The 15801-nt window shown below is 33.8% G+C and overlaps 1 protein-coding gene across 1 annotated transcript in view; it reads left to right on the top strand.

Moving 5' to 3' along the window:
• Window positions 1–13789: 13789 nt before the first annotated feature.
• LOC143914384 (acetylcholine receptor subunit alpha-like) overlaps window positions 13790–15801 on the top strand; it is a 220890-nt gene continuing 218878 nt past the window's right edge. The window contains exon 1 of the mRNA XM_077434587.1: window positions 13790–13948. Within this exon, the coding sequence (XP_077290713.1) occupies window positions 13790–13948 (159 nt within the window). The remainder of the gene's footprint in view (window positions 13949–15801) is intronic.

Genomic DNA, 15801 nt, shown 5'->3' with positions numbered 1-15801 from the left:
AATCTTGTGTCAGCTAGCTATCTAGACGCCACTTTCTACCACCCCTTCACTACTCACTTGGACATTGGTCAAAGTCATTATTATTATAATATGTACCTAGTAATAAAATATGATGTTTTGTGATCGTGTAAAATTCGAACTCGAGATTTTGACTGATTTGAACTGAAAAACTATCACTGGTCACGCTTTCAATTTGGCTTTTGTATTGAAGTTTTTATATGCCCGTGTAACTCCAGACAATGTGGCTTGTAGTATAGGAAAATATGATACAAAGTAAAATAAGGATTTGGTAAATACGAAGGAAAAACATAATACATAAATCCAAAATTACATTTTGTTCAGCGGGGAATGAAGACTTTGCTATCGACTTTTTTTTGTACCACTTTTATAGTTTTGAAATTTTATGCAGAGGAATAGTTCTAAAATATGTATTGCTTTTGGTTGAAATTCTGTTGCAATGATCTTAAATAAGGCAGAATGTACTTTATTTTGGTTGGTTGGAAAAATTTACTCCTCATATATGCATATGTACATATTTTTACGTATCCTGTGCCGCTATAGCACACCTTGTCCTTATAATATACTAGTGGTTTTACCCGGCTTCGCTCGGTATTTGTAATCTAAACAGCTAAAACATGGCAAAACAATCATTAATTTGTTTTTTTATTAAATTTATTTGAATCGAAAAAAAATAGTATTCAACGATGTCGATATCGTCACCACGCTATTTAACATTAATTTTAACAATTATTATACATATAACTTACTAGTGAATTAAAAATATATAAGAGAGATAAAGAGTGAAAAAAGGTGAGATAAAGAGTTTTATTAAACAAATTTTATAAAATATAGACTGAAAAAAGAAAAAGTTATAGGCTTTTAAACAATTAAAATCTGACATAGCGAGAGGTTGGCGAAAAGGGAAAAAAACGATCGGAACAGTGTGGATAAAAGCGGCAACGTGGATAAATACGGCAAATAGACGTCACCGAGAATGATAATGGAGTTTTTAATTCAAACGTGTCTATTACGCTTATTTTTCACCATCAGCACGATTATTGATGACCAAGCCGAGCAAAATGGCAACGATAGGAAGAGTGTGGAAAAGAACCCAAAATTCATCAGACGAAAAAATCGAAAGCGAAGTGAGAAGAGGCTAGTAATAAAAATAATTGTATGTCTGTATGTAAGCTTATTGTAAAAACTAAATGTATGTAAGCTTATTGTAAAAAAATAAATGTATGTAAGCTTATTGTAAATCATATTAACAATTAGATACAATATAACTTCTTAACTCGCAGATAAAACTCCGTGAAGAGATATACTTTTAGCCGTGAAATGTCAGATTTGACATATTTGGCCAAAAATCAATATATATCGTGTATTAAATTACATGAAGCTAGACGCCAAATTTGAAATTAAAACTATAAGTTAAAACTATAAATATTTAAATATTAGAGATAACGAGAACCTATAGAGCAAATTTTATAAAATATAGAGTGAATTATAGGCGTTTAAACAATTAAAATCTGAAATGGGCATATCAAGGCGAAAAGGTTGAAGATAGATTATGGTAGCCTTACGTACCGTCATAGACATCACCGTATCCGAGATTCTGGATATTTAATACGCATTGTATACGATATTTTATCTCCAACGTAATGGCAGACGATACATTAACGTATATTGATGACCAAACTGAGCAATATGGCAAAGTATGAAAACGATCGGATAAGAGATAAAAATGACCACTAACACGAAAGCCATGTGAAACGTAAAGGAGGTAAGTAAAAAAACAGCGTGCCACGTGCACCGCTGTGTGTTTTCGCCCTTAGTCCATTATGTGCTTAGTTCATGCTGTGAATTTTAAATCTAACTACAGGGTGAGAGAAATGTAAATATGGTAATTTTAGTGTAAATAAACCGAATAATTAACGATTTCATTAGGGTAATTAAATCACAATCGAGGCAATCTCGTATTACGAGTACATTAAATGGCGCGTTTGGATTTGGCCATTTCACTATTTATGGCCCTCATTATGCCGGCGCGCGAGATTTCAAAAAAAGATATTGTCGTCCTCTCAAAAAGATCAAAGAGGACATTACACGAGGGGGAGGCCCTCTTTTCGGCCCTTTGGTTCCGTTTTCCCTTGGAAGGTTTCGCTTCCCATTCCGCGCCGCTATTATAACGCACGTTTACCAAAGCAAACATTTGCTTAGGACTCGAGTCTCGAATGTCGGACGCATTTCCATATTAGAATTTACCATTTTAAAATTGTATTATCGTGTTGGGCGTTCAAGCGTGATATGCGTGTGTGTGTGTGCGAATTGAATGAGTTTTCAATTATTTATTTTGGACCTAAGCCAAAACTATTTGGTTCGTGGATTTAAATCATTTACCCATTGGGTTACTATTAAGAGGGCTGGACACCAACGCCTTGTCCATATAAACGTATTACACTTCTCCCTTCCTCAATTATGGCACTAGAGAAATTATTTTTTAATATGCTATGGATATTCACCATAGGCATGTTTCTATTTTTTTATTTTTTTGATTAGTAATTTTTTTATAGGAGCTACCAAACATCTATAAAATCGCCTCAATTTTAACGGTTGATTTTTAAAAAAATACGAAGACACAAACATAGAAAATATCTTTCTCATACTGATGATGATTTTTTTTTTAAATTGGTCCAGTTTCGGAGGAGAAAACAGGAGAATACAAAACCTCGATTTTGTCGATTTCAAATAGATATCATCGGGTCGAGGCGCAACTGTCGCATTCACTCAATATATATATCGAAGAAAGGAACGGCAACAAAATTAAGGTTTCGGGTATCCAGCCCTCTTAACACTGGCAACGAATTGAAGATGCCTTGAATTATAATACATATATCATTGGATCGCTTCCTCTTGATATACATATGTATGTAAAAATCATCCTCTTCCTCGGTTCTATTATTCTTGTATACAAAATATTTATCTGACGTCTATTAAAATTTACATAGTCTTGAAAGTAGTCAATTATTACCTATTTTTGAGGAACCGTTTCAACAATGATCAGATAAAATTGGCAAACTCTGATAAGAAACGATCGATTTGGAGTCACAAATATCCCAAAATCTAACCAGCAGTATAGCGGATCGAATCCACTGATCACTTGTTGCTAAAAATACACGCTACCATTGAACCATACTGCTGGCTTATGTACAATGTACAATTTTTCTGACCAGAAAGGTGCATTTGGGTTATCTAGGAGGCCTTCCTGGTATAAATTAAAAAAAATATATATGTATGGTAATTTAAAGCCTGGTGATTACGTATGAACATCAATTTTGTATAGTAGTAGAGTGTTAATTTTTGATTCAAGTAGTAGAGATAGAGATCGAGAATTGATTTTTATGGCTTTGTTACTCAAAGATACATACAGTCCCAGGACAGAATATTAAGCTGCGTTTGGGTCAATTTGTCACGGTGGTAAATAACTCATTATGGGACTTATTGGCCTCATTTTGTGATCTTATCCTTAAATGAAACTCTATTCACTAGCAAAAAATAGCGGTGCATTATCACTCAAAAGGTCTTCAAAAACCAATTCCTTTTCTTCCCTGGCCAGGCAATTCTCCCGATTTAAATCCAATAGAAAATGTCTGGCATGTTCTAAAATCTAAATTTAATAAGCTCCCGTGTACCAATAAGTCCATCCTCAAAGAAAATATTCTTTCAGTGTGGCAGGGTGATAGTGATGTTAAAAAAACAATAGTATCTTGTATCGAGAGCATGCCAAAGAGAGTGTCTCTTTGCCTTAAAAATAAGGGGGGGTATTACTAAATATTAAGTTATATATTATTTTTGTACATATTTTAATTGTAAATATAATCAGTAACAACAAAATAATACTTCTGTTTTTAATTCGTAAACCTATTTTGATAAAATCGTAAAAAAAATGTGGAATTTCCTAGGGTGGCGTAATATTCTGTTCTGGGACTGTATATTTAAAGCCGGTCTTAAAGCTTTGTGTTGAAAATTTTTAATTATGTTGGCTGGGGCATGTTCTCAAGTTGCCGAAAAGGATTATATTCGTAGTGCTGGTAGGTTAAAGATCGATGGGTCGCCCCGGAAGAGATTGGGATAAACATATGAACGCAATTGTGAAAGGTTGGGTCTCTGGTGAGTGGGAGCAGTTTCTGGTAGTAGTCGAAGATACTTATGTATCAGTGGCGTGCCGTCCATGGATGCTGTGGATGCTATGCATCCCTTAAAATTTACGTCAAAAATATTTTCATACCCTTTGTTTTCTGAATTTCTTAGTTTTATTTCTATTTGTTTATTTTTATTTTTGATTACATGATTATGATATATACGATCTTTTGTCTTATCCAAAATTGACATAAACGAGCATCCGCGTTGAACGGCCGTAGCCGTCAGCGCGACCGGTGCTTGTTTTACCATGGATGTTGAAGTTCTCTACAAATCATTTGCACATGCGCACAAGTGAGCTGTCACTCTTGCGTATGCGCATGAGTGAGACGACTCTTCAGTCATCTCGCTCGCGCGAAACTTGCTCTGGAAGCAAAATCTCCTTTTGCGTATGTATGCACTTGATTCGCTTTTTATTATTTATGGACTTTCGCTTGATTCGTTGATTGATATTTCGTACATTACATCCTAAGTTATTTACTTTTTTTATTTGATTGTAATATACTACGTCCTACATTATTATTTATTATGACCCTAAATATAAATAGCCAAAGTAACAATGCAGGTGGATTTAACGCCGTTGATAATAATAATTGCAATTGTTTAATTAAAAATGCACTAAAAAGGACATTTACTTCTCTACAATATAATGTAAAATCAGCTGATAACTAAAAATAATTGTATGTGATGTATGCATGTATGTAAGCTTATTGTAAAAAACTATATGTATGTAAGCTTATTGTAAATCATATTAACAATTAGATACAACATAACTTCTTATTGAATACTTTTCTCGCAGATAAAACTCACTGAAGAGATAAACAGTGAAATGTCAGATCTGACATATTTGGCCAAAAATCAATATATATCGTGTATTACATTACATGAAGCTAGACGTCAAATTTGAAATTTATATTTGGTTAGTAATAATTGCAATTGTTTAATTAAAAATGTACTAAACAGGACATTTATTTAATTATTTATTTACATATTATATATACCAGGAAGGCCTTACAGGTAAATCCCAATGCGCCTTCCTGGCCAATTACAAATACAAATGCAGCATTTTTATTACAAGTCGTTGAATTGCTAGACACTGAAAAACTCGCAAATTAACGAAACATCTATGAATTGTACATAAATTTTATTGTACATCAATCAAACTTCAAAATAGTGGTCACATAGTAGGTACGAAGGATTTTTAGCCAATTATTTTTTCCGGGAACCGTTTCAACAATGAAATCAGAGAAAATTGGCAAACTCTGATAGGAAACGATCAACCTGGAGTCATAAATCCAGGTCTGACCAACAGCATACTCTGAAAAATTCATTTTCATTCAGGGATTGAACCCGGCACCTTCTTGACGCTAAGCAGAAGCTTAACGACCGAGCTATGCCGCTGGCTATTTGATTTTCTACCATATAATGAAAAGAGATTATTTTTAAGAGCCCAAAACCCACACCAATATTGAATATTCATTCAAAAACGAAATCATATCAAAGACATTTTAATAAATATAAATATGACAATGTTTAGAACAATAAAATAAATTTAAAAAAACAAACTGATCGTGTTTTGGACAGCATCCTCTGGTTGAAAAGTCACCGCACGCCACTGGTATGTATGTATGTATGTAGGAAGTCTTCTGGAAGGAAGTCGATTTGGTTGGGGCTCCGATCGTTTTCGAGCTTGGGGGGAAAGATAATGTATGAATGTGTGCTATATTTTGGTATTTTGGCATGTCGAGATTACTAGTTGTTATTTCGCTCTGCGACGATCGTAATGATCTGAGTGTTCTGGGCCGAGACGGGCATTAATCTCGACGTCTTCACCGCAACTATAAATCACAGATCGCTGTTTGTTTCCGGTAAACGTTCGTACGTGAGATAGGCTAATGCCAACCGGATGGGATGAGACGAAGGCGATGTTGATATCCTGGATTGTTTCCATTCATCCGCTCGAGGAAATCAGACGAGATCAACCTTTGCCGAATCGCTAATGATCTCTAAACGCAATAATCAAGCTGACGCACTGCGTGGGGGATGCTATTGTTGTTTTGATTAAAAAGAGTTTAGGGAAATTTTGGGAAATGTTCCTTTTTCGGTGGTGGTAGAAAGGTAGGACTCGATATGTATGTTGGCAAAGTATTGTATTTCAATGCGTATTTTATTGTTTTCATTCATTTGATAGGCTTGTGACTCGAAACACACAACGCGATTACAACAAGTGTGAAGAAAATATGTACTACATATGTTCCTATTTATTTAAATGTACATATATGAATTCAAATGCTTAAAATAAAAGAAAAATAAACTTCCGGTTGACGGAATCTTATTTAACTTTTAGATATGAAATTTCAGTTCAATTAATTAAAATGTTTCTGAGAACAACATAAAAAAACCTCGATTCTCTTCTTCAAATAAAAGAACTACTACTTCTGGTTTAGGAAAAAATATTAAAAAATATAGGGGTATAAAATTTACAATTTATATTACATGTAAAAATTTTCAGTCCGATTCGATTAGCCGTTTGGGAGATAATTGAATTCAAAAACTGTATATAATAAATATTAAATAAAATAAAAAAATATATATAAAAAAATGTTTTTTTAAAAACTAACCTCTTCTATGTATATTTTGTTTATAAAATTCAGACAATATATAAAAACCAAATTAAGAAATCATGAATTATCTTCGTAAACTTTGATCATGAGTATGGAAAAGTGCTCAATCTGCCATAGCGAGAGGGAGGGCGAAAAGGGAAAAAACGATCAGAACAGTGTGGACAAATGGGACAGTGTGGACGATAGAGGTCACCGTGAAGGAAGATGCAGTATTTTCAACATCTTCTTAGTTCAGAATCGATTTTGTTGTCTGAAAAAGTTTGGGTTCTTATCCGATTGTTTTCAAACTTTGCCATTTTGCTCGGTTTGGTCATCAATACATATACATATATGGAAATCAAGTCCACCATTACGATGGTGAAAAATAATCGTGATAGACACGTTTGAATGATCTTTCTCGGTGATGTCTATTGACCGAATTAATTTTATAAACAAAATATAGAAGAGGTTAGTTTTTAAAAAATATATTTTTTCATTTTTTCTTTTGTCTTATTATTATCATGAACATTTTTGTTTTTATTTTATTATTTATATTGAGTCAAACCCCGTGGGTCTATCGGCTTTGCCGCCTTCTCCATGTATTTAAATAAAATAAATATTCATACATATTCTAATATATCATTTCGAAAGAGGCTTTGTAAGTATGTAAGTATTAATATGTAAGTAAAACAAAATTTCTATGACGACAATTTAATTGGTTGAATATTATATTTTTTCGATTCAAATAAATTTAATAAAAAAACAAATGAATATTTACTATTAGATTCGCCATGTTTACGCCGTTTATATAACAAATACTGAGCGAAGCCGGGTAAAACAACTACATATGTAGTACTATATAATTTCGAAAGAGACTTTGTATATATGTATGTATGTAAGTATCTTTGGTTGATCGACAATTCAATTGGTTGAATATTGTACTTTTTTCGATTAAAACAATTAAAAAAAAAAACAACAAATGAATATTTACTATTAGATTCACCGCGCTTACACTGTTTATATTACAAATACTGAGCGAAGCCGGGTAAAACAACTAGTATACTATAATACAGAACACTTGAAACACCCCTTGAGAATACTTGATTTGAAACTCGGCTAAAATTTAAACACGACAAGCTTTTGCTAACGCCTAATAGTTACAAAAACACAACAGACCAATTATGTCAACGCAAGAAAATAACGACCCGAGTTACGTTCATAGTCAACAACAAATATCAATTTATTTTCGCATAGACATATACATATGTACATAAATACGAACCAATATTTACCCAAACTATTGGTTCGTAGGTACATATACGTATGTATGTATGTTTTCATACATTTAAGCACATCGATTCCCGAATTCGGTCCGGTGTTTGATTTGGGCTCACCTGCTTGAGACGGTTAATTACACCCGGTTGCGGGGAGGGTTGTGTGTATGTAATCGACGATACCTGTATGTATTTACATACATACATACATACAGGTGTATACATATAGGTATGTAGATACACGTGTGGGAAATTTCCGCGGTCCCGCATTAGAGTTCTCGGCTATGCTCTGATTTGATTACCTCGATTTGGAGCGATAACGCTGCAGGAACCGTTAATGTGAACCGCGCGCGTCAAATAACGACTTTAACGGATATATGAATGTATGTACATACATATCATATGTATGCTCGTATGTAGCCATCTCTCCCCTGGTTGTTTTCTCGACATATTTTGCCCGGGGCTGTTCTTATCTCGTCCTCGACGTTATATTTCACCTGGTGAGGTAAAAATGAAGTTAAACGTATGTGTGTAATTGCACGAGCAAGTCTGTGATCGAATTTGTCCGTAGGTATGTTTTTAAAATGTGGTGAAATTCAATTATCCTCGGTGGTGTTTTCGCTCTCGAGGGAAATATTCTTAGTAACTGATATTGTTTTATTTTTACTTTTAAGGGCGTGTTGAGTTTTGCCTCGTAAATATGTGTGATGTTGATATTTGATAGGCTCTTGCATTTGCAAAGTAAAGATAACGAGATGGTTTGCTTAATACGAGTATGGCTGTAGCGAGATTTCATGTATGTATGTACATACATATTTTATTTTATTTTTTATTTTATTTTATTGTTACAAATCAATATACACTCGTCATTACAGATTTGCTCCAATGCGACGGGTGTACGTTAACGAAATACAGAATACATAAACAATCAGAAATCAGAAATACAGTAATACATATACAATCAGAATATATAGCATATAACAATTAATCAGAAATAATAATCATAGAGACATCTATGGATTATTTTTAGATTTTTTTTTGTGTACAATTTTTATACATATAATAAATACGAAATTATAGAGATGTCTATAGAGATATCTATAGATTTCAGATGACTGTGTATAATTATTATAAATTATACACAGGCAGATTTTTGTGACAACAGGAATGATCAGATAAAATTGGCAAACTCTGATAGAGAAACGATCGATTTGGAGTCACAAAACCCCCAAATCTAACCAGCAGATGGCGAGGACTCGAACCTTTGACCTCAGTGTTGCTAAATATATACGCTACCACTAAGCCAAACTGCTGGCTGTATATATAACTGTATATATGCTGGCTGTATGTATATAACGAATATAAAATGGTTTGGATGTATGTATTAGATTTTATATTCGAAAGTCGCGTAAGTGCACTTTTCTTCATTTCTAGAAATATGTAGCTCGCAAAACATTATTTTGCGTTTGAAAATATTTAAAAATACAAGTGGCTTGTAATACGTTTATTCTGCTTTTTCGAGATTTTGAACATATCGAATTAAAAAAGTGATACAAATGTGTGAATCAAGACAAACAGAAATAGAAATATGTATAACGAGTTCGTTGCAGGTTTACATTTTTCATTTTGGAAAAAGATACTTAATGGTTGCATAAATTCGTGCTTGAACTTTCATTTGAATCATTCAATGTATAATAAGCTTATTGTAAAAAACTAAATGTATGTAAGCTTATTGTAATTCATATTAACAATTAGATACCACATAACTTCTTATTGAATACTTATCTCGCAGATAAAACCCAGTGAAGAGATATACTTTTAGTCGTGAAATGTTAGATCTGTCATATTTGGCCAAAAATCAATATATATCGTGTATTACCTTACATGAAGCTACACACCAAATTTGAAATTTATATATACATATGAGAGTTAACACTATAAATATTTATACATGCATTTTGCATTCCACCACAAAGAACCACATCTAATTATGAAAAATGTCTTTAATAGATGCTATAAAAATATTTCGATAACTGAAATCCTTGAACAACATTATACAAATGTTCATTGTTTTTTCAAGATGATTTGTACTAAATTTAGCATCATCAAAACCGTTGCAATCTTTCAAAAGGCAATACCCGAGAAACATTCCCTGTGGACACTTGACACGTCAAGTATTCAAAAATAGAATACCTAACCTATTGTACATTCAAGATATATAGACTCAAGATATAGTCATATAGACTCTGATAAAATATAAGTACGCTTTAGTTTAAAAGAAAAATCGGATGGAGATTTCACTCATATTTCATATTCCGAGTAATGGTTCTTACGTGAAAATATTGTCAGTCCCTTGAGTCTAATAATAGTCGAGTTCAACTGTAATCCACACAAGAGCTTTAAAATTTCGCTTATTCTTTCTTAAATCCCGTCCATAGCCAGCAGTATGGCTCGGTGGTTGCGTTTATCTTAAGGACCGAGAGGTTACCGGGTTTGATCCCGTGCTAATCTTTAACCCTGCTGGTCACACTTGGATATTTGTGACTTTGGAGTCGAACGTTTCCTATCAGAGTTTGCCAATTTATCTGATTTCATGGTTGAAACGGCTCCTCCATTAAATTGCCAAAAAGCATCCAACCTGCTATGTCACAAATGTCTGAATTTGATTTATGTTTGTAAGAATTTATGTACATATTGAATGTATGTACAATATGAAGAATGAATGTATGTACAATATTTAAGAATTTATGTACAAGTCTAAATCCATAGATGTATCTATGGATTAATTAATTAAATTAAATAATTATTAATTTCATGTTCTTCAGGCTCTCGAAATACAACGATTTATATCATTTATTTTATTTTATTTTTTAACATATCAGCCACAGTGACATTACAGAGTACTCTAAGGGCCGGGCCGCACCGTGCGACTTGCGAGCGACTTGGTTGAGGGTGACCAGACCAATGCATGCAGGTAGATGGTACATGCTACACCCGTCAACTTGTCGCACACATTTCCATACATTTTTTCATGTCGCGCAACTAGTCGGCCGACAAAGTTGCACGGTGCGGCCCGGCCCTAAGGCGTCACTATAGCCAGTAAAACAATCATAAAATCATAATAATAATAACCTTTATCATAATAATAACCTTTATCATTATATTTTGATGGAAAAATCATTAACATTTATAATTGATAAAATTAGCCCACAACCTCTCAACCAGTTCATCACAGTTTATATTAAACAGGTCAATTTCAACAGCAACCCGTTTGAGCAGATATATCGCTCTAGATAGTGTAGACGTTGCCAACACATTTGTGCGAGCCACAGGAGGAGAAAACAAATCAAGATTATTCAGGTGCCTGAACTTACTAGGTGTATTAAACTTAAACTCATTAAGAACCTGAGGATTTTGTACTAACCCATTTAATAGTTTAAAAAGTGCTTTCCCAGAAACATAACACGACGAAACTCCAATGAGTTGAAGCTTAACGCCCCTAATAGGAATGCACTAGGATATAGCTAAGGATAATAACCATTTAATTTCATATAAAGATATCTGAGAAACCGTTTTTGGATTCTCTCAATCTTCAATGATTGAGTCATATGAGTAGGACTCCATATAATGGAAGAAAATACTAGAATGCTACTTACTAGAGATTCAGAAAGAATTTTAAGCACCAACGCACTCTGGAAAGGTTTACTAGCTCGTTGTTAGAATCCCAGCGTTTTTGTGGCTCGCAAACAAATATTGTCTATGTGTCGTTTAAATTAAAAATTATTTGAGAACACGACCCCCAAATCACAAAATTCATCCACAAACTTTAATTCAACATCACTTAGGCGATAGGGACAAATCAAGCGGCTTGAAGATCTTATTACATTTAGGACACAGCATTTTTACATGCTAAAATTTAATTTATTTTCGACAGACCAATTTAAGTCCAACTGGAGGAGAAAAAAGTTTTTTAAAAACTAGCCTCTTCTTTATTTTGTTTATAAAATTAAGACAATATATAAAAAACCTAATGTACTAAAATATAAAAAAATAATTATAAAATAAAATAAAAAAGGCAATTTAAACAATATTTCAATAAAAAATGTACGACAATATAAACTATAAATATATAAAATGTGTGGGATTTCATGATTGGGATTTAAATCAAAATTATGATCCCGGCTTAAACTAATGTAATTAAATACATATATTACTAAGAGGCTTGGGCCGCCTTTATATCATTACATACGTACTTACGCGAATAAATACTAACGTGTCTATTACGATTATTTTTCACCGTCGTAGTAGCGGATTGGATTTCCACATATATTGATGTATTCCACATTCCACATATATGTTTGCAAACGATCGTATAAGAACCCAAATTTTGTCAGACGAAAAAATCGAAGAGGAGGCTAGTAAAAATGCTGTAATGTTTGTAATTAATTGTCTAGGAAGGCGCATTGGCGTTTACCTGTTAAGCTTTCCTTGTATATATCTATGTAAAATAAAATTAAATAAGTACAATTTGACTAATTCTATTTGATTTTTAAATGCTTTTTATTATTACAAAATTATGTTCACAATACATCTTATATCTATTTTAATAGCCACTGATCTACTGATCATTTTCTATTTTACAATTTGAATTGAATTTGGTTAGTAATCACAGTATTATATTATTCTAATGTTAATGTACGGCATAATAGGAAAAAGAGCTCAAAAACCTATTTACAATTCTTATAAATGCTCATATCTAATACATAATATAGATTAAAGACTCTCTAAAGTCGATGACCTAAAGCAGATTGTGTTTAGGTAATCTGTGTGTTATACCTGAAGTGTATAGACATTTTGTTGTAATCACCGAGACTCTTCACAAGTGTGTTAGTATGGTTATTAGTGATTCTGTCATGGAATCTACTGGATAGTTTTTTATAGTATAATGTCTGTAACAAGCGGAATATTATTTATGGCATGCAGTTTTTTCAAGTATATATGGGTGTATTATAAATTATTTTTAGGGATTTATTTCGTATTATTTGGAGCTTGGAAAGGTTAGTATTCGAGGCGTTATTCCATACAGGTGAAGCATAGGTTAATAATGGTAATATGAGCGCGCGATATAATTTTATTTTATTTTGACTTGATAAAGAACTATGGCGATTAAATATTGGGTATATTGAGGATATACCCCGCATCGCCTTGCATTTCGCTATCTCAATGTGAGGTGCCCATCTCATTCTTTTATCGAACGTTACTCCTAAATATTTTATTACTGAGGGAGGAAATTTTATGGTTATTAGTGATTCTGTCATGGAATCTACTGTTAGCAATGTCTGTAACAAACAGAATATTATTTATGGCATGCAGTTTTTTCAAGTTAGTATACATATATGGGTGTATTATATATTATAAATTATTAATAGACCAATTCTATAGCATTGTCATATATGTACAAGTGCAATCAAATTTTGTTTGACTTTTTTAATGGGCAGTTAGTTGCACACTGTCAGTATTCTCACCGAATATTTCGCCTGGAATACATTAGGCGTAGAGTTTTCCGGAGTTTTCCGCACGTATCGACGATGACAGCGTAGCAGCGCGGTGCGCTTATCGCCGTAGCACAGCATCCGGTGTCTACGGCGGACGTCAACGTCTACTTAGCGGTTGGATGCGATCGTAACCCCCCTATCTCTTGCTAATATACCAATGTTGTTACGGTGCACAGGAAGTTCCGGCAACCCAGACGCTAAGAGGCTCTACGACGACCTGCTCAGCAACTACAACAAGCTGGTGCGACCGGTCGTCAACGTCACAGACGCCCTCACCGTCAAGATCAAACTCAAACTGTCGCAGCTCATCGACGTCGTAAGTACAACTGTTTTATATATTCCTCTTTGATAGGTAATCAACATGTGTGTGTGTGTGTGTGTATCGGGTCATCGGGTACAACACAAGTGATCGACCTTGAACGATCGACCTTGGAGTCACATATCCAAGGTCCGGTCGCCGTGACGAGACAGAATGTTAAATGACAGAAAACGCAAATATCGGAAGGCAAAGATCTTAAGTCCACCACCCTAGGAAATTGCACAAATTCGACTTTTATTTACGATTTTATCAAAATAGGTTTACGAATTAAAAACAGAAGTATTATTTTGTTGTTACTGACTATATTTACAATTAAAATATGTACAAAAATAATATATAACTTAATATTTAGTAATCCCCCCCTTATTTTTAAGGCAAAGGGACACTCTCTTAGGCATGCTCTCGATACAAGATACTATTGTTCTTTTAACATCACTATCATCCTGCCTGGTCTCCGTGACTTGACAGAATGTTAAATGACAGAAAACGCAAATATCGGAAGGCAACGATCGAAAATCGAAAGATCTTAAGTCGAAAGATAAAAAAAATGGTGCATGGTAAACGGTACATACTCACGTACTTACTCACTTAATTTGCGTGAGTAGGATATAACAGAAACAAGAGGAACAGGCTTTTCTTCCCGAATTAATGTGCGCGCGCAGAATACGGGAGGAAAAGCATGTTCCTGTTGTTCCTGTTGTATCCTGCTCGCGCAAATTAAGTGAGTATATACGTGAGTATGTACCATTTACCATGCACTATTTATTTTTGATCTTTCGACTTAAGATCTTTCGATTTTCGATCGTTGCCTTCCGATATTTGCGTTTTCTGTCATTTAACATTCTGTCTCGTCACGTAGACCCCCAAGGTCTGGCCACAAACACGAAGTCAGGAATAGAACCCGTGACCAAACAATCAAAAGTATTACATGCTAACATGGGGGCCCGCAGAAAATTTTCTAAGGGGGGGCAAATATTTTTATTAATGTTTTAATGTAGTTTTAATTGACTGTAGCGTATTTGTATGGTGAACGTAACGTAAAAACTAGTAAGGCATACCTGACACTCGGATAAAACTTTGTAAAAGGCAACAAGTCGATGAAATCTTGGCTACTTTTTAATAACCTCTTATACGTTTCAAACAAACATGGTTTTCGTGTAAGCGGTCATTTTATATCCCTTATCTCTTATCCGATCATTTTCATACTTTGCCATATTGCTCGTTTTGGTCATCAATATAAGTTAAGGTATCATCCGCAATTACGATGGTGAAAAAATATCGTATTAGACACGTTTGAAAATACTGCATCGTATTACACGGTGACGTTTATCTGTCACATTCATCATTCACATCGGTAGTTTCATTACTTTTCGCCCTGCCATCTCGCTCTCAAATTTTAATTATTTAAACGCCTATAACTTTTTCTTTTTTTAACTCTATATTTTATAAAATTTGCTTTATAGGTTCTCGTTATCTCTAATATATAAATATTTATAGTTTTGTGGAGGCTTGCTGACGGTCTTGGGTGTTGCCACACCAGCCTTTATGCAGGGTGGCAACACTGTTCGGTGAATTTGACAGAATGACGTTTAACCCATAACCTCAAATCAAAACAAACTTTCTAACGAATACAGGCTTAGTATATGTACACAGATCAAACAGTGAAAGTTTTATTTTTAGTTATTAGTTATCAGCTGATTTTGTATTCTCACGTTTTCCAAAAATCAAACCAACGCAAGGCTTCAGTTTCAAAATTATCAATGTGGATTAATAGTAGACATTATATCCTTAAACTGTTGACGATTCACTTTGCACAATTTCGAAGGATGTAGCAACGCTAAGTTAAATTG

Source organism: Arctopsyche grandis, chromosome 1, assembly GCF_051622035.1.
Source record: "Arctopsyche grandis isolate Sample6627 chromosome 1, ASM5162203v2, whole genome shotgun sequence".
In the NCBI taxonomy this organism is placed as follows: Eukaryota; Metazoa; Arthropoda; class Insecta; order Trichoptera; family Hydropsychidae; genus Arctopsyche; species Arctopsyche grandis.
The sequence above is the reverse complement of the archived record's forward strand: the minus strand, read 5'-3'. Positions and strand labels throughout refer to the sequence as shown.